Consider the following 26622-nt stretch of genomic DNA (forward strand, 5'->3'; position numbering starts at 1 on the left):
AGCTTTATTCACTTTTTCTGCGCATATGTTCTCGTGTAAGCCCCCGTGTGTGTGTGTATCGAGGTATGTAAGTGGAACGGGTTTTTGTTATGAATGTGAAACAAATACATTTAAATTAAAATCAATATGTTTGCAGAATCGAATGGAAACAGTAAACAATAAGCCCAATAGCTGAATTGAACACAGATGTAAATGTTGTAAATTAAACACGAAAAACTTTTGCACTTTTGCAAAAACTGAAAAGAAAAGCGGAAAGTCAATTTATATGCTATTTTTATCACAAACAAAGGAAAATATTAAAAATCTGCTTTAATACGGATTAATTCGGATTTAGATCAATTGAGTTTTCGTTGTGAATGAAAATGAAACAGGCGTGATAACTAGCCTTTAACTAATAGAATGACATTAAACTAATATTTTAAAAAAACAAAAGTGCTTTTTTACTGACCAACTACATTTTGAATCTTGCCACATTTCCACAAACATGCACTAATTTATCAAAATCGAAGCACCCAAAGGCTGCATAGTTCTTTCAGTAAATATTTGTTGCATTTATTGCAGAAGAGCCTTCGCTTTCTAAGAATGCCACCACATCGAGTACACTCGTGTAGCAAATAATAATTATAATTAGTGCAGAGCTCTTCTTTTTTTTAAATGTGAGTGTTTTATATGTTCATTAAATGCTACCGGCATAAACAACACAACTCAAAACTGTTTCTTTTCAGAGGCAGCCATTTCTGGTTGTTTAGAAATCTACTCGCTGATGACGAAACCGAAATATTTACAGTGCAACATAAAAGTCGGTGCATAGATTCATATGTATATATTTAATGGCAGAACGAACGTTTTATATGCTCAACGAACATAGGTTTGTGTGGTTTCAAAGTTTCGGCACGTAATTATATTAGCACTAAGAGAAACCAGTGTGTTTGCACATATGGTTGTTGGTGTGGACTGTTTATTTCCGAATACCATTCATAATAAAAATATATTTATTTACTTGGCTACATATTATATGTATATAGCATTTACGTAATTTGTTAAGTAACGAACTATTCTGCAGCTGTTATATTTATTTGGAACTTTTTGTGGGATATACAAACAGAGCTATTTCAATAAAAGCATTCAACACCAATGAAATAGTTTTGAAAAAAAAAACTTATTTCTGAGTGAAGTAATAATAGTTTCTAAATGAAATATATTTTTATTTCAGACTTTGCACATTTGGAGCCCTAAACAACTTTATAGTATTGAACGTCTTAAAGTAGTAGTTCGAATATTTTATGCAATCGTGATAGCACTGAAATTTCGCTTCGAAGACATTCCGCTAAAAATTCTGAAATCTGTCAAACTAGAAACACTTTTATCACGATGTTATTATTAGCGTAAAAGTTATCTAAATTGTATTTCTTAAACAGCTATTAGATCACGTTAGACACATATGAAAATTATACACATAAATTGTGAAATCATGAAGACCACAATTCGCAGATACAGTATCAGTAATCAGTTATTTCAATTAAAATAAATTAAGATAAATGAGAGCTGATGTAAAAAAACAACTCTTGGACCTTGAAAAGTTATCTGGTAAGATCTAGTAACAATAGTCATCTTCACATAAAAAGCAATCTAGTTGCGATGTCAAATATGGAGTTAGTATTTATTTTTTTTTATCAAAATGTAGAATTAATTTCTGATGGATTCTTGATGTTGCATTTTTTATCGCTAATTTAAGGCGGGACTTCAAAGAAATATCTTGTTTTTATGTTATCAAAGGCCTTTCAGAACATGCGGAACAACCTGACATTCGAGCACATTTACACACATACGCACTAGAATGCGGCACATACCTCTCCCTTTTACTTTTATGTTATCACTTTAGAAAGAATTCACGCAACAAATTCCACAAACAGAGTGAAATTTATCGAAGCTTTACGCGGCAGTTAAGTCCAACTGGAACGGCCTTACTCATACGACACGGAGCACTCGCGCGCACCAGCGCCACACAGAGAACGCTGAGAAGCAGCTGATAACAGCGACCGCCGCACAGAAAAACGCTTGATCGCGCGCTTTTAGCCGCGAAAGTTTTGGTTTTCACACGCTCGCACGTTCACGCGCTCCCGCTGGCAAACGCTTTAATTATGGGTCTACGCAAACGCACCCACAGATAAGATAACCGCAATTCAGGTGTGTGACGGAGAATAGGATATAGAATATCAACAGCTCTAGGTCAATACTTCTTTGAACAAATATGAGCACCCGCGATTTCCTATTCGATAATGTTTACACTTTGTGGTTCCGAAAAGCGGTGCTCAAAGTTGAATATCATAAATTCACTAATACACACACGCGCGCGTATCACAATTCAATAAATTTGGCTAACACCGATTACGAGTTGACAGCCGTTGGCATGGACAGCCGTCTGTCTCGACCATGAGCTAAATATCACGAAGCGTTAGTTGCACCTACGAGGGTCTCTTGACGCGCTTGCGAGTGTGTCTCTGTAATAAATTGTCACAAACGCGCGTTAAATCTCAGAAAGCGTCACACTACGCACCGAAAGTGTTGAGCGGAACCGCAAACCAACGCCGACAACTCGAACGAGGGGCTTAAAGCAACTGATGCGCCGCGTCGATGTGCAAGCGCTTTTGTTAACTGATAATGACTGGTAACCGCCTTGGGCTAGCGCCGCGCTATCACTGCTAGAGCTGACGTCGTTGCCGCGAAACGCACACACACAAAGCGAACGCCAAATGACCAGTTTCGTTGCCGCGTTAAGCGTTTTATACGGACGCCGCGGCAGTCGGCAACGCACACCGAGAACTTCGTATAAGAGTTGTGGCGCTTGCAGCACTGTGCCTCCCAGTTGGCGCTCGCAACATATTGTCTCTCAGTCACGGTGTGCGAACATGTTCGGAGTCTCCTCGCCGCAATGGATTTCAGTTGTATTTTGTTCGATCGGTGGGGTTTTTGAACCTTCGCCAAGTCTGAGGCCGAATGCCTTTTAGCTGCAGTTACAATGTCGTAAGTTGGCGCTGCTTGCAGTGCTCAATTCCGTCGGAGTGCAGCTAAGGTTCTGGGCTATATGTTATGGACGGCAGAGAAGACGATGGTATCAGAAGAAGAAGTATTTTATTATTTATGTTGACATTTTACAAATGAAGTATTAAATTTGATTTATTATATTAGCTTAAGATTCGAATTGAGTTTAAATAATTTTTATAGGCAACATATGAAGAATTATTATATTAGGGTGGATTATTTTTTATTAATTTTACTTATTTGCCAACACATTTCGATTTATACAGTATCATATGTAGTCCTTTGGCCATCTCCATAATTCGTTAAGACTAGCTTTTACTGACTTAATTGATTGACATTTTAATTAACATTTGCAAGGCGAACTCATTATCGCATCGGGGAAGACAATTACCAACACACGTATATTAAAGCAACTGGGTCAAAGTGTGGACACATTAAATATACTGGAGTATACCCACCAGCATGCAAGTCATTGAGTATCAAGTCGATATGTTCTTCGACGCGACAGGTTTCCAACAACACAAGCTAATGGACGACAGGCATGACCGAAGAATCAGTCAACTTGATTGGCATGACTTGAGTGGGCATTTATACACACCATAGGCGTTGGCAGCCCAAGTGAGGTGCGATGCCATTCAAGACAAACTTCGTTAAGGCCTTGCTATTTATACAATCAGGTGAGGAATCTGAGAAGTGGAAGCGATTATAACAACAACAAAACTAACCACTAAAATGGCATCCAAGACATTAATGACAATAGAGGCAGCACCAACAACAGCAACACAGCACAGCACATAATTAAATAATGTGTAAACAAGCTGAGTTGTTGGGCTGCCGTTTGAGTTAATGGCGTTGCGCTGCTTGTTGCAAGTGTTGCACGCAAATCAGTTGCAAGTGATGTTCAAGTGGTCTGCATCAAATTTTCTCAAAACTAAATTTCATGCTGTTGTTGTGCGGATGCTGTCCGCGAAGGCGAGTAACTACACTATAGTGCGCCAAACAGCCACGCGGCAAGTAATTGGAGAAGTGGGAGTCTTGTTGTGCAGTCGCTTGGAAAGTTACAATTTATACACCCATTGCACCCAGCGACTGAGGAGACTGTGCATGTTGAAATGCACTATTTCCTTGCTGAGTCTGTTGTTTATTGCGAAAACCTCGCGTGGTGAGTGGTGAAGAAGCACCGTTAAGATTTTGCCTAAAAAAAATAAAATAATACGCCTCTGTTTTTTGATAATAGCAAATACTTCTACTTGTCTTTCTTAAACAACAAAGCGAACACGTGTTGCTTCCTTATACAGTTCACGCATTTCAGTTTTCCAGTCAAAGTTACTTCGAGAATTTGAATTTTCTTTGACCATTTTATAAAGCTCCGCAATTTTGCTGTGATAGTGATATTTTTCAGCTGGCAACATGGTTTTCCCAAATTCTCTCAATCAAATTTAAGGGTTGCTCGATTTAAGGTCAACGACTAACGCAGAAATTCGTAAAAACAATAGCCAGCATGATTCAAACACAACAACTTTCTCTCTTTCTCTCTCGAATACCCACTATGCCCTTTTAAGACACCTCAAATATATGTGAGCAACAAAAACGCAGAGCAAAGTGGTTGACGGAACACTTGATTTTGTCAGACTAACGCTTCAAGGCATGAATCGTTCGATTTTTCACAGCACTTTACTACCTTTTAGAAAGCGCATATTTCGAAGCAATTTACCTATAAATTGTTATGTTGGTCTACACCGATTGGAAGCGAAATTAAAATATTTTGTGGAGCCTTATCCATATCGCTGCGACCAATTGCTCATGGAACACATTAAACTGCGTTGACTTCTGCAATGAAGCCACACATTAACCGTATTATACACACACAAACATAACATCTTCTGACATAATTAAAACTATTTTGTTTTTGTTTTCTTTTACGCGTATTTTCCTTTATTTAAAGCACACTCGGCATTTGGCTAATAATATTTATAATTGTGGAGCGTTTAAGGCTTTTGTTGCATTGCATTTAACTTGAATTACGAAATTTGTACGAAAAATGTATATGACCACCGATTTATTGTTTTCCAATAATAGCTCAATTGGCTTTTCGCGAGTTTCAACGCGGATTTATTATTTACCTCGCGACGCACAGCTGAAAGTCGGCATGACTAACGCGAAACTGTCAAATATGCTCTTGGGTGAAATGGGCAAAACAGCGGTGGCAAGCTATAATATGAGCGATTTTGATTTTTGCCTCTTTCTTCGCTCAATTCTTTAACTACCCCTTTGGGTGTTTCGCCCTGAGTGGCATGATGATCACCCTTAGCAAATGTTTTGGTTTGGTCTTTGCTTTTGCTGTCAAACAAAATGTCAATTAAATGTTGAAAAATAAGAGAGCGAAGCCTTTTTCTATAGAGAGTGTGAGAGCAGGTAGGCGAGAGCGCGATGGCACATGCGCTTTCGAATTGCTCAACCTTTTCTTCGAAAATACTGAAGAAGCAGTGAGTTGAAGGTGAGTTGGCGGGTTAGTGGGTTCCTACGTTTATTGAACTTTTACTTTGGACGGGGGGATGGGGTGATTTTTGTGTTAAAGAAAGTACAAATAAACGCTTGTATTCCCAATCACACATACCCACACCCAAATGTACGATTTCCGGTTAAATCATTTTGACCGGATGCTGCGCTCTACTGTTGTACTTTTCCGGGGTGTGGTGTACCGGCGTGTTGATAAGTCATTTTCAATGCGCCATGCCGAAGTGAACATTAGGGGATTATGTAAGGGATTTACGTATGCTTGTGAATTCGACAGGAAGTGACAATGAATTTTCAATGTCAGGCGAATTGTGAAGAGCTCGCGCCGTAACTGTGCTTATAAATCATATAGTAGAAGAGACAATGAATACTCGCTTTCACACTTGGTGCAACACAAATTTACTCACACAGATATATGTAATAGGACTATGTCACACCGAACGATTATCAATTTAGTCAGTATGATGTTTTTTCACACCATTGTAAAATTTAGCTAGGAAGACTCAACGCCAACTAAAAGGGATTATTCTGCCTAGCTAGTAATAGTGTAGTAGCGACGTTTGCTTGGAAGATTAGTTTAAGTCAAATTAAGAAATTAATGGAGTACAGCAAAAGTTTTCAGAAATTATGCTTTTTGACAGTCCATTAGCCTTTTGGCAACATCTTTGAATTTTAGCATACAGTATGCCCCTAATAGTAGAATAACATAAGGTCACATGACAGAAATTTCTTCAGAACTTTTCTCTGACAGATCGAAATCGAGAAGACAAAAACTTTGAAAAAATTTAGATTAAAGATTAGATTATAAAAGGCTATACCTTCTTGTTTTTGTAATCGAGTCAACCTGGGACCTACTTCATATTCAAGGCGTATAAAAAAAAATTGTAGACATATATACATATATACTTTATGTATATTCTACAATTCGAAGCGGTCAATTGCCTTCCTCGAACGCATTCAAATGCTTTCGTTATCATTGTAATTTTCAGCACACACCCACTAACATCACTTGCTTCCGTACTAAACTAAAACCGGGGTGGAACCACAGTTTGCCTTCCGTCATGGGATGGCGAGCTAAGCTCCATTTGCACCAACCGTTAGCTTTTCCAAACATTTTGCGTCTAACATATGCACTTATCCCCTGTGCGAGAGTTGGAGCTCGAGTTGAAGCGCACGAGATTTATGCATTTTATTGCACAGCGAAACCGATTAATGCAAAGTTAAATATGCTGGCACGAGTTTGGCAACACTTTTTACTCACTTTTTCCAAATGTTTTCCCTTTATTTCATTATTTTATGTATTTATATATATTATGATAGGGTGTGCATTTAGTCGGGAAATCAAATTTTTACAGAATTACGATGATAAAAAGTTTTGCCGCATCCAAAACGCTGCTTAAATGAGTTCGGCAATAAAATATATACAAGAGCGCGATTAGCAGAGATGAGCGAAACAAGTGTTAAAGCTGTGTTCGTATGTTTATTAACGATAACTTGGACGGAATTATATTTGTAGGTGGCAGTCAGTTGCTTAATGTGTTGGTGCATATTGGTCTCATATATTTACCCGTAAATTTACTTTATTCAAAATACACATACAACTCACTGTTGCAAAAAAACAGGATTCTAACTTTTCGCCACAGGCGCTGATAAACTGCATAACCTACTCTTAACTACACAGCGTCGCTTTTTCGCCACAGTGTTTTTTGAATTTACCACTCTGTGTCAGCTTGTCCATCACTGTATTTGACAGACATGAGCATTTTGTTGGAAAATGTTTTTCGCCTTTATTGGATTTATTTACTTCTCTTCTTTTTGACAACTATTTTAAGTGGTGTGATGTTGCTGTTTCACTGAGTTCAACTTGCGGTCAAAAAAGAGTTCAGCGTTGAGCAGACAATTGTATAAATAAAGTATATCCTTTATTTTGATCAAGTTAATATATAATAAATGAAATGATTGTATGCAAAGCCTTTATGAAGCAGCAAATTTGCGATTTACGTTTTTCCGATTTCTTAGAGTAGTCGAGTCTTACTTTCCCAAGCTCTTTTGCCAAATGAATGATGTGATAATTAATGCACATAAACGAAAATACGCTATGGAATAGGAAACGTTCTTCATTAACCTTACACGAAATATTATTATTATTTCTAACTCAGCTGATTGCGAAATGCAAAAGCATCGAGAAAATCAATGCCATTGATCATTTAATAGACTACAATGTGCGTTTCCCATACTTGAGTATTGTTAAAGCGAAAATATTTCAACCACTAAAGAACCCCGAATTCTGGTTTCGAGTCAAAAGGTTTCTTTCGAAAGTAGATTTCGAAAACAGCGCCATCTGTCGGCTAAACACTATTCGTCCTTAAAATTAGTAGCGAAAGTTCATGTTCCGGAAGTCAGCGTGTGAATTAGCCAAGTGTAATTTTTCTGCTCCTAAAATTGTAAACTATTTTCAAATGTTTTTGCTATATTTGTACAGTCAGCATTACTTGTTTCGTTTCGGTTTATATTATTAATTAATTTATAAACCACATAATTGAAATCAGAACTGCTGTTTCTAGTACGAGAATGAAATCAAAAAAGTTTCGACCCACACATTTACTGCGCATGTATGTATGTATGTACCATATCTACATACATATGTACATGTATTTGTGTATTTAATTCATAAAGTTCAAAGTTAATTAATAATAAATATTCCTGGCAAGAAATGTGAAACTTAGGCAAATCAAAGTTCATCGCAAGTGCGTGTTTACATATGCGGCCTGCGCGCCTTAAGGTATGCTTGAATGACTAGCAAATTGAGCAGACAACTGGGTTGCAGACACTTTCTGACTTAACAGATTTTTATTATGCATGTGTGTGTGGCTCTGTGAGTGGGCGTGTGGCACCATTTTGTTAATTTGATTAAGAGCGCAATTCTCGGTCAATATGGCATGGTTTTAGGCGCAGAACTTTGGCAATTCTTACAGAATTAGACGGTATAATGTTGAAGCAAATTATTAACTTTTTCCACAGCTCACCAATCATAAACACACACACACATTCAGAAGGCCATTTAATGCAATTTAGTGAAACCCGCAATTATTAATAGAAAGCACTTCTATGAGGCATTTGAAAGGCGATTGTTTGATTAAATTTTAGTTCGCCTCGCATTCGGTAGTCTATTTTCGCCGTAATTATCGAGATGTAAGCGCAATAAAATATGCGTAAATAATTGCTTTTCATTTGCAAAACTAAATATCTGCGGTTGCACTGCAAACGCATGACTCTCACACACACACAAACATTTCAACCGAAATATATATTTACAGACATATGTATATATGTATATATTCACATATTTAGCGAGCAAAAAGCGCATGCAAATGCGAATGTTGCACAGCAAATGCAACAACAACAGGCACACCAACTGCCTCGCCTTTATTGAATGCATTTGTGTGTGTAAATCGCGGCAATTAAATGCAACAAAATTGAGAAGCAAATTGAAATCGAAGTATTGAATTAAGCCATTTAATGCACATCAATGAATCGGCCAATAATTGTGTTATGAATTGATAAAACAGTTAGTAAATGCGCAAACAACTCGACGCGAACCTGAATATGCATTTTTGATAAATTTTCATTGCTGAATTTCATTATGAATTTTGATAAAATGTTAAATGCAAATATGTGACCATCAATTCAAAATGAACACCAAAATGGTACTGCTTGAACCCTCGGTTATAATATTGTGGTACAAAGAGACAATATGAACGCCTGTAGAAACACTAATGTTTAATAATGCAACATATAATATACCAACAATATTATTGAGATATATAATATTTTTTTTCGCTTTGACTTTGTCCAGATTTAGCCAAAGCGCAATAAATATAGCAAATAAAATGCGTGTGCTCTTAATAAGAGCAGCTCAATGAGTTTCTTTACTAAATTTATATTTATATCGGCCACCTTGTTACTATTTGAAGGGTTCGAAATTATATGCATGAGAGAGAGAGGATATCAATTAATATTTAACAGAACCATAGACGTGGATAGTTCCCCTTGTGGTGTAGTAGAGAACGCGAATTTCGTGCGAGAGAGAGAGAGAGTAATAATGGATTATTAGAAATAATATGCAATCATCATCAAACGTCTTTGCGTGGAATAAGAGACATCTTTATTGGTTATACATACATATTTTTCAATCGATGGTACTTCTCAATTATTTTTTATAAACAATTCCTGAAATTTGACTGAGATCACCCCAAAATTTACACACACACACACATATATATATAAATATAAAATGCGAATAGAATCTAACCATTGCTGATAGCTAATGTATTAAAAAATGCCTCCTTCTAACATTTGACTGGATTCAGTGAACTAGAAAAATAAATGTGGAAATTTTTCTTTTCAGTTTATATAAACTTATGTAGGTATGAACGTACATATGTGTTGGTGTTACCTTCAAATTTATGGAAAAATACCTAATACCATTCACCACTTCCAACCACCATACTTTTAAATATAACTCAGCATCTGTCTACAACTTGATGGTAAACAAATATTAGATAAAATTAAAAGCTACAACTAGGGCAGGGTTTGATGCGAGCGAAATTTAAAATTGTTGGAATTAAATGTGTTGTTAAAGTGGTTGTTGACCCACCATCATTAGTAACACTTTTATTAAGCTTCGTAGCAATATTTCTTTTACTCAATTTGAAAAAGAGATGTGAGCGCGACTGTTGTTGTTCTTGTAGCGGCAGAAAACATTTGCAAGTATGCTGCCGAGTTGACACTCCTTGACCAGATAAAAATCTGGGCCTGTTCCGGTTACGTAGACCCAACTCTTTAGGCAAGTGAGAGCATGGCTGTGAACGATGTGATGAGCCTATGTGTCATTAAGACTGTCTCAAAATACTCTTTACATTGTCTATATACCGAAGTTCAACCAAAGGTTTAATGAAGGTCAAATTTGGTGCCATAACCGGCGTCACGCGAAGTCAAGATAGGACTCCAGCGAGGTGTTAGCAATGTCTTTTAGGTCAACAAAATTATTGTACTCTGTGCAGCATGTAGCCCGAGTATAAATAAGAGAATTTACAAATAAATAGCTTTAAGAAATAATACGATTATAGCATTTGCTTTGCTCAGCTTCGCTGTTGTTGGGCAAAATGTTTTTTTTTTTGGTTTTTGTTTACGCAGAATATTACGCAAAACGTAGTAAAAGTAAAATAGAATGAATTTAAAAAGACAAACGGAGGTAGTTGTTGAGAATATTTACAAGAGTAGGTGTATGATAAAAAACTGAGACGATATAAAAGGAGCGAGGGAGCTCATGGTCTCTGTTCAAACTGGCTTCCAGTAACGGTACTAAATATAAATGAGTTTTAATAGCGACCATAAACGGCGAAAAAATTAATATTTACAGTATAAATGGAGGAGACGCTGAAAGTTACCGTTAAGTTTATATGCAAATTTCAACGGACCAAGCGCAGAGGCTTGCACCAACACATACACACAAGCGCATATAATGTGTACGTCTGTTTTAAAAATAGCAAATGTATAAATAGCGAGCCATAACTTGCAGTTTAAGGATGCTATTTTCCAGACAAAAAACTTGCGTAATTACAACAACGAGGCGCTGACCTGGATCATAAAACAAGTGTACGGTAAAGTGTTGAATAATATTATTTAAGGAGTTTAAAATGAAATTTTAAAACTTTTTAACGTCGGTAATATATATCTGAGTTATACCTCCATTCGCATCATTTAGCTGCCTTGGTTTATTTGCATTTTTTGTAAAAATGCGAGACGTATGCTTATATGTAAGTATGTGTAAGTTTATTTGGCAAATCCGCAGCACTTACGAAATTGAATTGCTTTTTCATTCTTCGTTGCAAAAGACGCTTCTTTTCTCTCATTTAGCACACTTTCGCTTGAGTCGGTGCCAACAAAGTTGCAATGAAAGCTCGTTTACTCTAAGAATGTCTCCTTGATATTTTGATGATTAGATGTGTTCAGACTTCTATTGAGACAACAGGATACTTGAGTTTAGTCAATGAACCATGCTTTCTCCATTACTTCATTAAAGTGAAGAGTGAGGAGAAACAACAAAACTTTTTTGAGTAGACAAGCCCATTTTCCATTGATGCCACACATTTACAGATACTGCAGGAGAATATGTTTTGTCTAAGGGAAGAGACAACTGAGTTCCCCTAGAAGCATCATGTTTTTTTTGTTTTTAGAAGGAATACACCTTTGTGCCAAAAGCATCCAACTATCATTAAAAGCAAAGTGTGAAACATCGATGCAATTGTGTGAGCACACACATATATGTCTACTTATGTAAATGAATACTTGCATATGCAGCACCTTAATCCTTTAGAGGTAAGTAAGCAGCAACAACAACAAGCCATTCATACGAAAACTTAATGAAATGCCAACGCGAGAATTCTAAAAACTTTTCAAGCAATCTAGCACGCGGTAAATAAACGCTTTGAAAGCGTAAAGGCGTATAGAAAATGACAAAAAAATTGTTTGCAATTAAAAGCGAAATTGATGTAATTAAAGTTCGCATTCAAGAAATTAGAGCGTAGAGCGCTTTCTCGCCTTTGAGAGCTTTGTTGCAGTGAATACACCGGCGCTACAGATTGGTACAAATATGCAAACAAATAGTTTTGCACGTTTTTGAATAACTGTGTGTGTGTGTGTTTATTTAATCAAAGGAAGACGCAAAGGGAGCACTCTCACTCCGGGAATTCGCTTAATTAATTTACCGTAAAACCGTTCTGATTTTAATCTGTGAAATAATGAACTTAATAACAGTGTAGAAGCCTATAGACTAACATGTATGTGTGTGTGTAGCTATGTATGTGTGTGTATTATATTTACATGTGTATGTTTAAAGTGTCATTAAGTTAGCACTTCAAAAGCTTTTAGCGGAATTAGCTGGGGAAGCGAGAAAAATTAATTCGCAAACAAATTAATGACACGGTGTAAAAGTTGATTTTGACTTTATTTTTACAAAGCACATATTGGCAATAACATATGCCGGTGTATGGCCACCCTGCAATAGTAACGGACACTTCATGCTACCATGAAAAAAGTGCTTTGTGTTAAATTTAAATATAATTCCTCCAAAAATATTGTATCTGCACAAATTGATATTGTGCGATCCTAGGACAGGTCCATACATAGACTCCAACTTAGCATGATATCAGGACACTCAGTGACGAAAGTACTTTCGTAACTACTCTCAAGAAACTTCAAAAATAAGAATGGCATTTCAGGATCATGTGAGAAATGCTTTGAGCTTTTACTAACAATCTGCTTAAATATGTTTTAGTAACTAACTCCAACCGTGAAGTTGAGCAGTACTTATGGGGAAGAGTTAAACCGAACAGCAATGCCTCATGTTTATAATGAATGGAATACTCGTATATTCAACCAGAAATTGCTCCATTAAAATAGCACACTGTTGCTTGCCCGCTGAAGTGAGCGCGATATTGTTGTTGTTGTTGCTTTTCTACATAATTAACTAGCACATGAGTACATTACGGTTGATTTTTGCAAGTCCAAAACCGTTACTCTTTCGCTTTACGCCAACACTTATTAGGAAGAGCAAAAATGCGCTAACTAGCTAACTGTTACATAAGGCTGTGGTTGGCAACGAACGTTGAGATACCAGCCACCGTCGCTGTCGACATCATCAACAATCAAGTAACGGCATCGCCGACACTGCCATAGATATTAGCCTTAGTCAGCGTATCAGCGTATTTATTCCAGTGCCATAATCAGAAAACGGGTTAGTGGCTCACGAAACGAAGACGATCGCCTTTCCAACAAAGGCGATGAAGAAGCAGAAACAGCAGAAGAGCAGCAAATCTAAAAACTAATAACCCGGCGGTGGTGAATGCGAATGCCTCACTTATTGCGGCAAATAAATATGTATATAAGTGGGCGAGTTAACGCTACGGACGAGTATACGTGTGCTAGTGACTGCGTGGTTGTGTGTATGTGCGTCTATTATGTTGTCATACAAAGACGTAATTTGAGAAAGTGAAAGGAACCGGCGCCGACTGCGGCAGCGGCAGCGGCTGTGGTTGTGGCTTTGATTGTGGCTAATACGGTTTGAGATGCTACAACTTGGCTTGCCATGTCGCGACCGGGCTTTGCCTTGGCAGATGCGACTGCTGGTACTACGCTGTTGATGCCGCGTGCCCATTACTGCTCCTATGGCGTTGTGAAGGGGCGCTGTGTAAATACCTATAAAAATTTTATTCGCTTATTACATTTATGCATTTATGTAGATGTGTGCTTGCAGTCGCTCTAAAGTGTGTTTATGTCTCGGAACAATAAAGTCACTTCGCTTTATTTTTTCTCGGACTGTGTGACAGCAATCATAAAAATGTGCCAGGCTGTGTAAAAATATGTACGTCTGTTTGTTTGTTAGATTCACAGAACGTGTTATGTCATCATTACAGCAAGTTTAACACTTTAAAACTTCATATTCATCTTGGCTTATTAGAAACAGTTAAAATGTGTAGACATTGAAAACTAAAAAGCCAGAAATATTGAGAATTATCACCTCTTCAAAGAATCGCATCCAAACCATAAGTCACGCAATCATTAATTCCTTTAGCAAACACCTTTATACATACATAGATATACATGTATGTTTGTGTGTATGTAGGCAGCTACTCACCGAAGAGTCTAAACATTTTGAGTTAACACGGAATTTGTAAATTTTATGCACAACATAAGGACAAAATGTGAAAAACCCAAGCAACTAGAAAACCACAAACAAACACTAAATGAAAATAAAATTAATTTGAAATTTTTTTAAGAAATAAATGTTCAAAATAAAATATTGACAGAACCTTTTTTTTATTTTGAAATTAGAGAACTTTTGCTTTGAAAAATCTGACAGCAATCAATTTCCATTCGTAATGTACAACACTTAAAAAAGTTGTTGAAAATCTTAAATTCTGATTTAAAACATTTGTATAAAAAAATGAGTTTTTCTCTATATTTCGTTGCAATCAAAGAAGAAAGAGCAGCGATTAGTTCTGGAACATATTTATATTCCTTAAAATGGATCTTTTGTGAGGCAGATATGCTACTTTAAGAGCCTGCCTAGGAGAGTAAGTGCACCGCATAGAGAGTCGTAATAGTGGAGCTGCATATCAGGCTTTTTAGACGCATTGGCTTGTGGTATTTTGCTCTGACATAATTTTTTACTTAACTGTTAATCTTGTGCACTTGAGATATTCCTACAAGAACGCTTTCAATAGATATTTTTTCACAATCCTGCACATACATACATACATTCATACAAGGTATGTGTATTCGTGTGAGTATTTGTATTCTTGTGTATATATGGTTAGCCTTTTATATATTTTGCAATAGCAATACGCTGACGCATTTAATGAGCTTCAATATACTTCTGAATACATACATACATATCTATAAATGTAATTGAGTGCCATAAGCTTGTTTATTTACAAATAAATACACACAAAGCTTTATGCATATATGTATGTAGCTGGAGGCTCAAGCAGCTGCCACGTGACATCAATCAAAAGCAGATGCACGAACACACACACACACACGTACCATCTGCTGGTTTTCGGTCCACACAGATTTTATAGTTTTTAATGCCGTGCTACAGTGTCTGTCGGTTCATTTTGGAAATGTACCGTTCACTATTTTTAATGACTTTTCAATTAACCGACGGCACACGAGTGACTTCTCAGAAAGTGAACGTAACATAAACACTCACACATATTTTATACTCTTTTCATATATATGTGTGTGTGTTAGTGTGTGTGATGTGATTTAAAGTATTCCATGAATTTTCGGTCGCACTGTTCATTTATGCACACATTTAAGCTTTAAGTTTTGACTTTAAAATTAAATTTGTTATTTCAACGCAATCTCATGGCTTGGAGACAAACATTCAGCAGCATATTTTATCAGGTAATTTGCATATTCGGTTCGTATGAAATGCTCGATCAAATTTGAAATATTTTCCGCCCGAATGCCTCGAATTGTTTGTTTGGATAAATGGTAAACAAAGTTTGCTTAAATTTTTTGCAAAAATATTGTCGGAAATCGATAACAATTAAAACTTCTCATCAAACAACAAGTGATTAAAGTTTCATATGTTTTTATGTATATGTTCATAACCCGGATTCATTTTACGGGAGACTAACTCAGCAACTGAATTAGCGGTATTTTTCAAAGCCAATTCAACTTGAATCTGTATAATGAAGATATCAGATAAAGGATTAATTATACTTTGCTTTTATAGATACATTAGTTTTCTTTAAGAATCTCTCCACTTCGATTTTGATTTAATTATATTCCATTATCCAATGAACAAGCGCTCCTCCTCAGTACTTGCATAATATTAATTACACATAATAAAGACGCTTAATTTGCCTAAATGTATATATGTATGTATACTTGTATAAACTAGACGCTTTTCAAAATGCTTTTCTCTTCACTTTTCTCGTATTTTAAGCTTCAACATGATATACTGGCAAAAGCCTTCACAATAGCACAATTTGTTATTATCATTATTACACACAAAGTATTAATTATATCTACTAATAGAGCAGAAATTATAGATGCTTCTTAAGCAGAGAAAACTAGCGAATTTCTTCACGTCCTTTTATACACATATATGCTATATAATTTATAGCAATAAATATATATATTGCATTAACTTAAGACAATCTCAATTAATTGAGTATTGCCATATATGTATGTATGGATATGTAAATATTTCCTTAAAGAATTGAGTTTGTTGCTCCTTTTCGTTCAGAAACTGTGCATGTATTAGCTGATTTATTTATGGTAACTTAAAAACAAAACCTTTTGCACAAGGCTCTTCCGTAAATACTCACTCTCTACAATTTTCAAGGTTTTATGTTGATATTACATTATACAAGATAAGAAGCGAAAGTTCAGAGAATTGATATTAGGTAATTTCGAAAACAGCGAGAAAAAAAACTTGAGGCTCACATATGACCAACAAGACCAGAAAATACCAGAAAAGGTTACCAATCTGATTACTGAAACTGCTCAGTCATCATCTACCTTTCGGGTACGTCGATGGGTTGAGAATGGCTCCTGTACACTGTAAATGGACTAATAAGCAAATTGTTGGCGAAAATGTTTATCCGCATGACATGGGTGGAAAAATAAATCGATAAACCCAACCTTTTTTAAATTTTTTGATACTATAATTAACTTTCACACACCTTAATTCCGTGAATAACTGTAAATTACCGTTCTAATCTCTTCCATGATGTCGCCACAAATGTGTGTAAATGCTAAAAATGTGGTGTTAAGTAGTTGAAGTGCTCATTTAGTTTTTACCTTCCATCAAATATATGCAAAATGCTTACAAGCACTACAAATGGTGACTACCACTGAGCTACTACATCAAAAGTTTAATATAACCGGTAACAACCGGTGAGTAAATCACACTTAGAATTATGACACATTAAACTTTATTTGCGATTGTGACTAAATGCGGCAAAAAGGTCAAGCCAAAATTGTCACTTTCCACATGTTTCTGGCAGCCGTAACTGTTTCGCACACACATACACACACCCACAAATAAACACACTCAGTCTAATAGATGCGGGCAAAAAGTTTGACACCCAGCACTTTTAATTAAAACACTCGGAAAATATGCGCTTCGTCATGCTGAATAATGTGACGCAAACTGGAAAACTATCTCGAGTGCCAGCAGGAAGACGAAACTGTTAACGACGACAAACAAGCAACTGAAATAAACGCACCATAAACATGTACTCACACACGCACACAAACACAGCCGCAGACACTGCGACTGACACATATACGAAGGCGGGCAGTGTCCTCCTGGGGATTTCCACTTGAACTTATGGCAATGCGCAGTCAAAGTAAATGTTTGGATTTGCAGCCGCTTCCCCGCCCTGTTCTAGCTGCCACTCGCACGGATTCTGACCTACAACAACAGCGGCCAAATTGGCCAACAGCTTGGCTACCGAGTGGTGGTTGCGGGGCAAGGTCAGGCGGCACCCGGCGATAGGGCTGACAGGCGCCACTGCTGGGCTTCCACTCAAGACATTCATGCGATTTCTGCTGAATAGCGTTAAACTAAGCAATAAATAAACCAACATCGATGCAATGAAAGTGTCCACAGGCAAAACATTGAGAGAAATGTGGTTGTTGTAAAGCCTGAAAACGTTTGAGTAGCAACCAGCAATGCAATGCAGTTTCCTGACTGCTTGTGACACCTTTGTATTGGGCACGTCACGGAAGCCTCTGCAAACGCGTGTGATTTAAGGTGGCGAAGTGTGTGCCCCTGCGTATACGCAACTTTTACCCCCTCGTCTATGGCAGGCGCTGGGCATTCAAGAGTTGCCAATAGGAAAATAAAAAACGCTCTCACACAACTAACTTCAGTCAACAAGCGCGTGTGTGGCCCGCAGAGGTTCTGCAGCAGCAAATATTCATGAGCTGCAGTTCACGCTGGAGGTTAAATGAGCCAAGGGGCTCCAAACGGCTTTCCGACGGCAACATTTTACTTTTTTAATTTCGCCGCTTGCTCACACCGCGAAGTAATTGGAATTTCCAAGCGCACGAAAGGCTCGGCGGCGCATCTTTTACTTAGTTGGCGCTGCAGCGAGAGTTGGAAAGTCACGCTGAGATGAAATTGAAGCGGGAAGTAGAGCAAAGTTTCGTGCATACTCACTCATACATAAATATGCACACAGTATATCACATACATATAAAGCATACTGGGATCCGTCTAAAACTTTTGCAGGCTCTATATCCGGCTAACTGATCAGATACATCGAAGACTATTCAAACAAGAGGCATTGAAAAGGAAAGCGCCAAAGGCTAAGCTTTCGTCTCTTTAGAAATGTAAAGATTTTCTTCGACCTTAGCCAAGCTTAGTCGAACGAAGGGGTTACAATCCATAGTTCTTTCGGGGATCCTTTTGCTTGTGCAATCCGAGCAAGATACTTGGAATTTGAGAGAACATTTATTTTGAAAGCTTAAAATGGCGGACCAGGAATCCATTACGTTCTTGCATTGACCTAATTTACAATGTTGATGACCTGTAACTGTGCAAACGAAGTTAAGAACGACATTTTCGAACTCTTCTTTGGTTCCAACGCGCTGTGCGGAATGAAGCGGTAAGGGTCCCCAAGCGGCGCAACGTAAACGATGTTGTCCTATGTCAACTTGAGTGGCATTGCAATTGATTTAGACTAACGCGCCGCTACATACATACTTCGAATTCCGAATACCGACATCAGTGCCCCACGTAGGTATGTTTGTATGTCCGGCGAAGGTATGGATTTCCGTGTGGACTTTTGGAATTCTTTATAAAGCTTGAAGTGAAGACGGCCGTTGAGCATTTTTCATTTCCAATTTGCACAAGACAAACGGTAAATGCAACTAATGCATGTGTATTTGTAGCTGTTAAGCATCCAGTGACAACAAGCCACACTACATGCCACAACTACAGCAACAACAACACACAACGCACAAGTACAACTGGCGAGTGTGTGCGACAATTGCAAGTGAAACCGATGCGCAAAGGGAAATTGAAGTAAATAAACGAATGACAGCATAAAAACAAGTGATTGCAGCAAATCTTGTTTTGTCAGAGATTTAGAGCCAAAGAACAAGTTGGCTTCGAGACTCCTTGGCAAGGACAGTAGCAGAGGCCGCAGCATAGGCAAATTGCCACTAGAAAACTAGAGCGCTGCATTCAATTTGTAAATTCTACACACACGCACGCTCACGCTTATACACACACACATACACACATAAAAGCGAACAAATACTTATGCTGTGGTCGAGCGTAGAAAAATGTTTGCCAATACATTGTTATTTATGACAATGGCAACTGTAAGCTTCTCCAGAATTCCGGTATGTTGGAAGCTTCGCATGTGTGCCGCCGCTCTTTGACTTCCTGTCTCTTGACTCGAGGCGCCTGGTCAGCAGTCATCTCAGCCATGTTGTGTTTGTACTTTGTTAGCGCCCAATACAAATTACTACTAACAGAGAAAACAAGAGCTATAGAGTGGATGCTGCTGCTTCTTCTATATTTCGAACTAAGAAGAATATATCTGCGCCGAGGGAAATGAAAATTTCAATTTATCCAAACTCGTCGATATGAAATACGAGTGTGTAAACATGCAAACTCATGTGAGTGTTATATTATATGTAAACGTTATCGAGTGTTTGTGCGTGTGTGTGGCATGTGTGCATTCTTTGGTTGCGGTATTCACAAATGGACCTCGCTGCCATGTTCATGCAGCCCCCACACATTTTCTGCGTGAGAATTTGCATTTTCCACAAAATACATATACCGTTATGCGCTTAAATATGTTATAAATATTTGTAGCCCATATATCCTTAAATACACACACAATGTATGCTAGATCCAAGCAAAAATATTTCAAAATGCATGAAGTGATTTTATACTATCAAAGGATTTTCGAATTTAACGCACAGAATTTACAATCACAGTTTAGAATTTACCTCACTGCATTGTTGTTACTATGGTTGTTTGTTGTTTTTATTACTATATAGTAGCTTAATTGGCAGTTGTTGCGTTGTGATTGCCCAAGAAGTGATGAAATTCGAAGCTTTGCGCATAATTGCTGTGCCCGGCAGCCAGCATATGCAATAGTTTGCTGCCAATCTTGCGATTGTTTAATCATCTGTGATAAGTGTTTAGAATTGCATTTACTATAGTCTAACTCGTTATGACATACATGGAATCGACACTTAATTTGCAATTGCTTGTCCAAGTCGGACACAGCAGCTTCGCTGCATGCTCTTTGACAACTATTTCAAAGAGAATGCCAGAAATAGTTGTTATCAGTAGAATAACTGCAAAAAGTGGCAGGTATCATCTTTTACCCAAACATTCGGGTCTATGCAAATGGCAGGAACCTTGATTTTTACACGCGCCAGGTCTAGCGAATCGGCAGTATGCTTCGAAATTATTTAAGAAATGTCTGCTGTTGCTCCAATAATTAAATTTCCCCTTACCACTTTTAAATATGCTGCTTTATGCTTTCCTTGTGTGTGGCATTTACATTTGAATACGAAACCACAAATTAATTTTGAATTCTGAAGTGCTGTCACTTTGGCAGAACATCAACTGAAGTGTATTTATTGCACAATGCTTGCAATTTATCGTTCTCTAAGTAAATAAATTATTATACTCTTCATTCGTTGTACTCAGTATCACTTGTTATTGTTGTTGTTGTTTATCTAAAGTGATACCATGATTTTATGTGCTGCATGCCACATCAAAAGTTTGATGAGCTTACGTACTCACATATGCATCACCTTGATCCACTCACCTGAAATCCGAGCGATTCTGTGAACTCTTTAAAATTGCATAGTCTCAACCTCAAAATGACGGCATGCGATATGAATATTTGCAGCTAACTTTGTAAGCATAATTTCTGCTGCATTAACACGTACTTGTTTAGTTGCCATGCACGAAATTTTCATAGCAGAATTCTCTACTCAGACCAAATTGGATTAGCATCTTTCGTTAGCTGCAACTAGCGCGCCACATTTGTGCGTGTGTGTGTGCATGTGTTTGTGGTGGTGGTGTGTGCAGCGAAGCAAACTTTTGGCAGAAGTCTCAAATGGCGCATCGATGCCACTCACTAAGCTGCGGTTGCCACCTACCAAGCGGCCAGGCGAAGCGTGAGATGCCGCAGGCAGTCGGCAGTCGGCAGATGCAAGCGAAGCGATCGCGTTGGTGGCTGTGCAATGTTGCTGGGTCGTTGTGTCAACTTTGAAATTTGCGCCCGACAACAACACCAACAGTCATAGCGCGAATGCATGCGTTGGTGCATTGGTGTATTGCCATGGATTCAAACACCTATGTTTACTCATTCATATCGGTGCAACCGAGGAAACGCAGGGAAAACTCTGCTACCGCATGCCACTTGAAAACACACAACAAACAGCGGAAGAAGTTGTGTGGCGAATGGTGTATAACGCTGTCGGTCAACAATGTGTGTGCTATTTAGGAGAGGTACTAAACGCCAGACAGCAGCGAGTGTAAAAACTTGTTGGCCAGGTGAATGTGTGCTGGCGTGCTTCCGTCTGAAAGTTGCGGTTCTTGCGGCTATTTCGGTAAGGATATCGATGAGCTTGCGTTGATATTACTCACATATTTTGTCAATGGAGATTGGTGTATATGTCTACACAACCACATTGTGATGCATACGTTGTAAGTTTCGGAGCCTAATCGAAACCTTTTGCTTGCTAAAACTTGCGAAAACTTTTGGGTACACTCATTATCGACTTTCAATAGTCAGAGAAGCAGTTGGAGCTGAAAGCTGCACCGAGACAACAAATCAAAACCACCAACAAGTTAGCATAACTTTTGCATAAATGCGGCCGACTCCCAACCGATGACTCCCCGCTCTTACTCTAAGTTTTTACGCATAAGTTTTATTCGCTAATAATTCAAGTAGCATCATCTTAAATTCTTAACTTTCGAAATCCAATACCGATATATATATAACTAAGACAAAAGTCTCTGCCAACGCTTTGAATAACATTTTACCTCGTACATTTTCAGTCTTTTAAAAAAGCGATAATTAATTAACGATATTCGAAATGAGTTTTTTGTATTGAACGAAGAAAATCAGACGCTTTGTAATTAAATTTTTGCAATTCAATGCCGATTAATTGGCCTAATTACAATTTAATTAAAAGTCCAGAGCTTCCAGCGACAGCAACGCGCTTGGCTCAATTTAAAAAAGCTCCACAGGATTGCACCATATCGCGGCAAACAAAAAAATACGCACAAAATTTGACTGGAAACCGAAGACCACCCGCATAAAGCACGGCAATTTCGCATCCCAGCAATGGCCCGCGGCATGCGGCTGGCGCTTGGCAAACGGTCTGTGAATGATGCGAGCGCGCGCCATCGCGTCAACAATTAAACGTTAAACAGCTGTGCGTCTAAGAACTATGTCTCCATGCCATGACCTTGAGGCAGCGGGCAGCGGATCTGCCAACAGCGCAGTGATACTCAACCACCAGCATTAACGGTTAAACCACTAAACCAAGGGGTCCAACTCAAGTTAAATGCTTCAAATTTCGGCAACTCCAGCGCTAGCAAGTGTATAAGAGTGAAGAGAGCGCGCTGGCTGGTGACTCTCTGCGAATGAGGCGCGCCGCGAGTGCAGACACGCCGGTTCGACTACAAGTTGAATGTTGCATGTTTGAATGCGATAGGCAAGAACCACTGGCGCTCAATATCAAATCGTACACTGTGGCACCCTCTCCTGTCCTTCAGTATATAGATATGCCGTTGCAAGTTGTTGTGTACATTCGTTCACCCGCAGTTGACTTGGGCGGTTTGTGTTGTATGTATATTTTACAATGCCACTTATTGTGGCATTCTCAAGTGTTGCACGAGTTATGTTGCACGCTGCTCGCTGCACGATGTCAGAAGTCATTGCCATATGCTAATAAGTGCAGTTAACGCTCCTTATGCCACGGCTACTCGAGGTAAGTGATTCAATGCTTCATGATAGATCACGATTAAGTTTGGTATTTGAAGCTCGAAAGCGACATTTGGCCACGAAGAGGCAAGTTGAGTGAGCTGGTCTGTTGCACTGAGTAGTAAATTTAAGCACTGAAGGTGTTTTTAGTCTCAAGATGAAGTAACGTTATTTTAGAGCAGTGGCCGCCGTTGAATATTTATACCCTGAACAGAGTGTACTTAATAAAGTTTGACGCGATAAAACTGAATGATTGAAATCAATATTTTATAAGTAATCTTTTGTATTTGTGAAGGGTATTACAGCTTCGATGCTACCGAAGTTAACGTTTTTTCTTTTTTTGTAATATTTTTGACTGAGAGAAACCGTTATTTTTTACAATGCGAAGTCTCGCTAATATCAATTCTCAGAAGCCTTCAAGTCTCTCACAGGTTCCGCATGTACTTCAATTGAGGAATGAAATTAAAAGTTTAGCCTGATAAATGATATACAAAATAGTATTATATGCAACAACAACAAATTTCTCAAACTAAATCTGAATTATCATTATTATATCCGTTGTAGTTATTTGCCATAAATCAACGAATTCAACGAATATAACTTATTAAAAAATCGCATTACCATCGATACAAATCTGTACTTTTTCGGACCAGTTCGTTCTCACCAAAGAAATTCTAGTTCCTTTAAGTACTTCTTCTAACTAGTTTGAAGCTCTTCTGCCGAGAAATAACAGTATTGCACTTGGATAGCGTTGAGTAAATGTAGCAGGCACAGATGTTCCACCGGTTGATTGACGCCGATGAAGTAGCAAATTGCAAACAAATTGAGTGTCAGCGCTTTCCTTCACAAAAACGGCCGCCCATCGCTTTGCTCACCCAAACATATGTATGCAGCCATTATTAATAAGAATTAGAAGGCATACAAGCCCACAGTTCAATACACACACCCACACACTCGTATTCAGAGAGCTGCGTTAACAAAGTTAATATTGCCGATAAAAGTGAGTAAAATCCAATAAAAGTTTACTTTGGAAAATGTTATTTACTTCGTTTGTTTTGTGCTCTTGTTCTTTTCTTTCTTGATTTATTATTTGATTGTTTTCGTCGAATTTAATTAAATTATTTGTGGGCCTATCAACATGGCTTCATATGGGTATGTGTATATGTGTAGATCATGTTACTATTGTTTCAATTTTTTTCAAATGCACTTGTTGTTGTTATTGTTTATGGCTTGTTGCACGTTGCAATGGAAAGTGGTGACACATATTACGTGATTTTGCTGCAGGCGCTCCACCACAAATTGAGGTCTTCAACGGCGAACGCAAAGTTCATTTGTTTACAGCAACACCAACACCAACACAAACACGCACTTCATTATACACACGCGCCAACCCAATTGCACTGAATTGTTGCATCGCCAGGTGAGTATCGGCAGCGCCGCGGTCAGCTACTGCAGTGGCAAAAAAAATGAATTTTAATCAGATTTCATATTGTTTCTCTCGATTTGCATTGGAAACGCACTTAATTGATTTAATGGAGCAAACACATACTCACACACATACAGCTGAACGAGTGTGCTGACCATGTAAAGCACTTTAATAAAGAAATTGCAAAAACAACAACAAATGATAGTGAAATGCTCTGATTGCCAGCGAGTTGGACGAGTGCAGCGGGTTCAATGGTAATTAATAAAGCAATTACAAGCTTTTGAATAAAAAACGGTAAATTTGCATTTATGTAATATGCGAGGGGAGCCACACAGCCGGACAAAGGTTGACATTGCACTAATAAAAATATTATTTAATGTTTCACGCTCTCATCATTGCGCTATTGACATTGTTATACGAGTATATATAGTATATGTATATATCTGTTTCGTTTATGGAAAAAAACATTGGTTTTTTTTCACTTTTTATTATTTAATTTTTGAATAGCGGTGCTGTAATTAAATAATCAAATTTCTAAAATCTAAATATGCTACATTAAGCCTTTTGTTGCCAACCTAATTTTAGGCATGAGAAAGTTCTCTGCTTCACATAATTTCATACTGTGATACATACATATATATGGTATGTATATTATATTGAACTGTAAATGCACAGTTAGATAATTATAATGTAACTTTTACGCTGAATCAAAAGCCTGTCACAACGTGATGGCGGGAGCGACATCAGTGAGTATTTGTGCTGCCAGCTTTGCGCTTTTGCCGAAATTTCCACCGCAATTCCACCACAAATCACAAATGGCAGACCTGCGGTCATCTCTGGTAATTAGCTACCCATTGAGGTGACCATTTCTTATGTAATTAAGCTCATCCACATGGAACATACGCACGAACAAACACATGCATATTTCAGAATGCAGTTTGATACTCGAGTATTGTTTTCCCTTTAGCTCACATACATACTTACTTGCACATATGCGGGCAGACAAAACATCAATAATTGGTGAAAACGCGAATCGCAAACTGTGTCACCGTCGAACTTTGTCCGCGTGTGTGAATATGTCGAACTGAAATCGAATGCGATACACAGTTGCGAATGCCGTTGCTTTTGGCGAATGCTGCCACAATTGTAATTTCCATTTCAAACTAACTGTTATCTGTAGCCAATGGCATCAAATGTTTGTTGGGCTTTGTGTTTGTAGGCTACGCTCGCTCCACTGGCGAGGGTTAGCGGTGTGTGGCAAAGTTACAGGGATATATTTTTGTTAATTATCTGCAATAAGTAAACAGAATGGTGAACTCCAATATGTCAGGCAAAAGTCGATTATATTCTTTGACATAGTTGTCACCGAGGACGGCACAACCATTGTAGCATACTTATAATTTCTCTACACCATTTTGGTTGTACGTTTCGTATTTTGCTTCTAAATAGGCACAGTCTCAGCGATTGCCTACAGCGAGCTTCTCGCGAGGTCTGCGGATAGCACAAAGTCAATTGGTACCAGTTCCAGCTAATATGGAGGATGCGGACGCAATTCGAAGCACAAATTTATGCAATTCTGCCATTATTTTCAAGATTTGAGTTTTGTGGGATAGCCCCAATCTTAAGTTCATGTATGACCTACTGCGTACAGAGCCTTGCGTACCAAAATATTCATGAACGCCATGTAGTATAATTATTTCCTTTGATATTTTTAGAGCGTCTGCCGTCATAAGCAAAATAATTTTTTCTTATGTAACTTACAGCCAGTTTATCGGCTTTTAAGTTCTACCAAAACTGACTAATTTCAATTTTGTAGATTATTTATGTTCTTTTACATTAATATTTATGGGCAACAACGCCGGCACTTTCGCTTCTCAAACGAATTGCGATAAGTCAATTAGAGTTTTTCCGCATCCACATATTTTTACATATGTACCATATAACTGTGTGAGTATATGTGTGTGTTTGAGAATATTAAGAGCTTTCGTTTAATTCAATACAAAAACATTGACTGAGTAAACGAGTCTGTAACCATTTGTCCCGGATATTCACTGAGCCTGAAGAACGCTCATCGCTCGTTGA

General features: G+C 37.9%; 1 protein-coding gene and 1 long non-coding RNA gene across 2 annotated transcripts in view; one reads left to right on the plus strand and one right to left on the minus strand.

Annotated features, from left to right (window-relative positions):
• Pgant2 (polypeptide N-acetylgalactosaminyltransferase 2) overlaps positions 1–14413 on the minus strand; it is a 64644-nt gene extending 50231 nt beyond the window's left edge. Inside the window, exon 1 of the mRNA XM_014231076.3 lies at positions 14258–14413. Within this exon, the coding sequence (XP_014086551.2) occupies positions 14258–14273 (16 nt within the window). The 5' untranslated portion in view covers positions 14274–14413. The remainder of the gene's footprint in view (positions 1–14257) is intronic.
• Positions 14414–14533: 120 nt separating this feature from the next.
• On the plus strand, positions 14534–24154 carry LOC118682172 (uncharacterized). The gene is made up of 2 exons (XR_011395367.1): positions 14534–14696; positions 23679–24154. It is a non-coding gene; the product is annotated as an uncharacterized lncRNA (long non-coding RNA).
• The last annotated feature ends 2468 nt before the right edge of the window (positions 24155–26622 follow it).

This window comes from Bactrocera oleae, chromosome 3 (assembly GCF_042242935.1).
Source record: "Bactrocera oleae isolate idBacOlea1 chromosome 3, idBacOlea1, whole genome shotgun sequence".
Taxonomy (NCBI): Eukaryota; Metazoa; Arthropoda; class Insecta; order Diptera; family Tephritidae; genus Bactrocera; species Bactrocera oleae.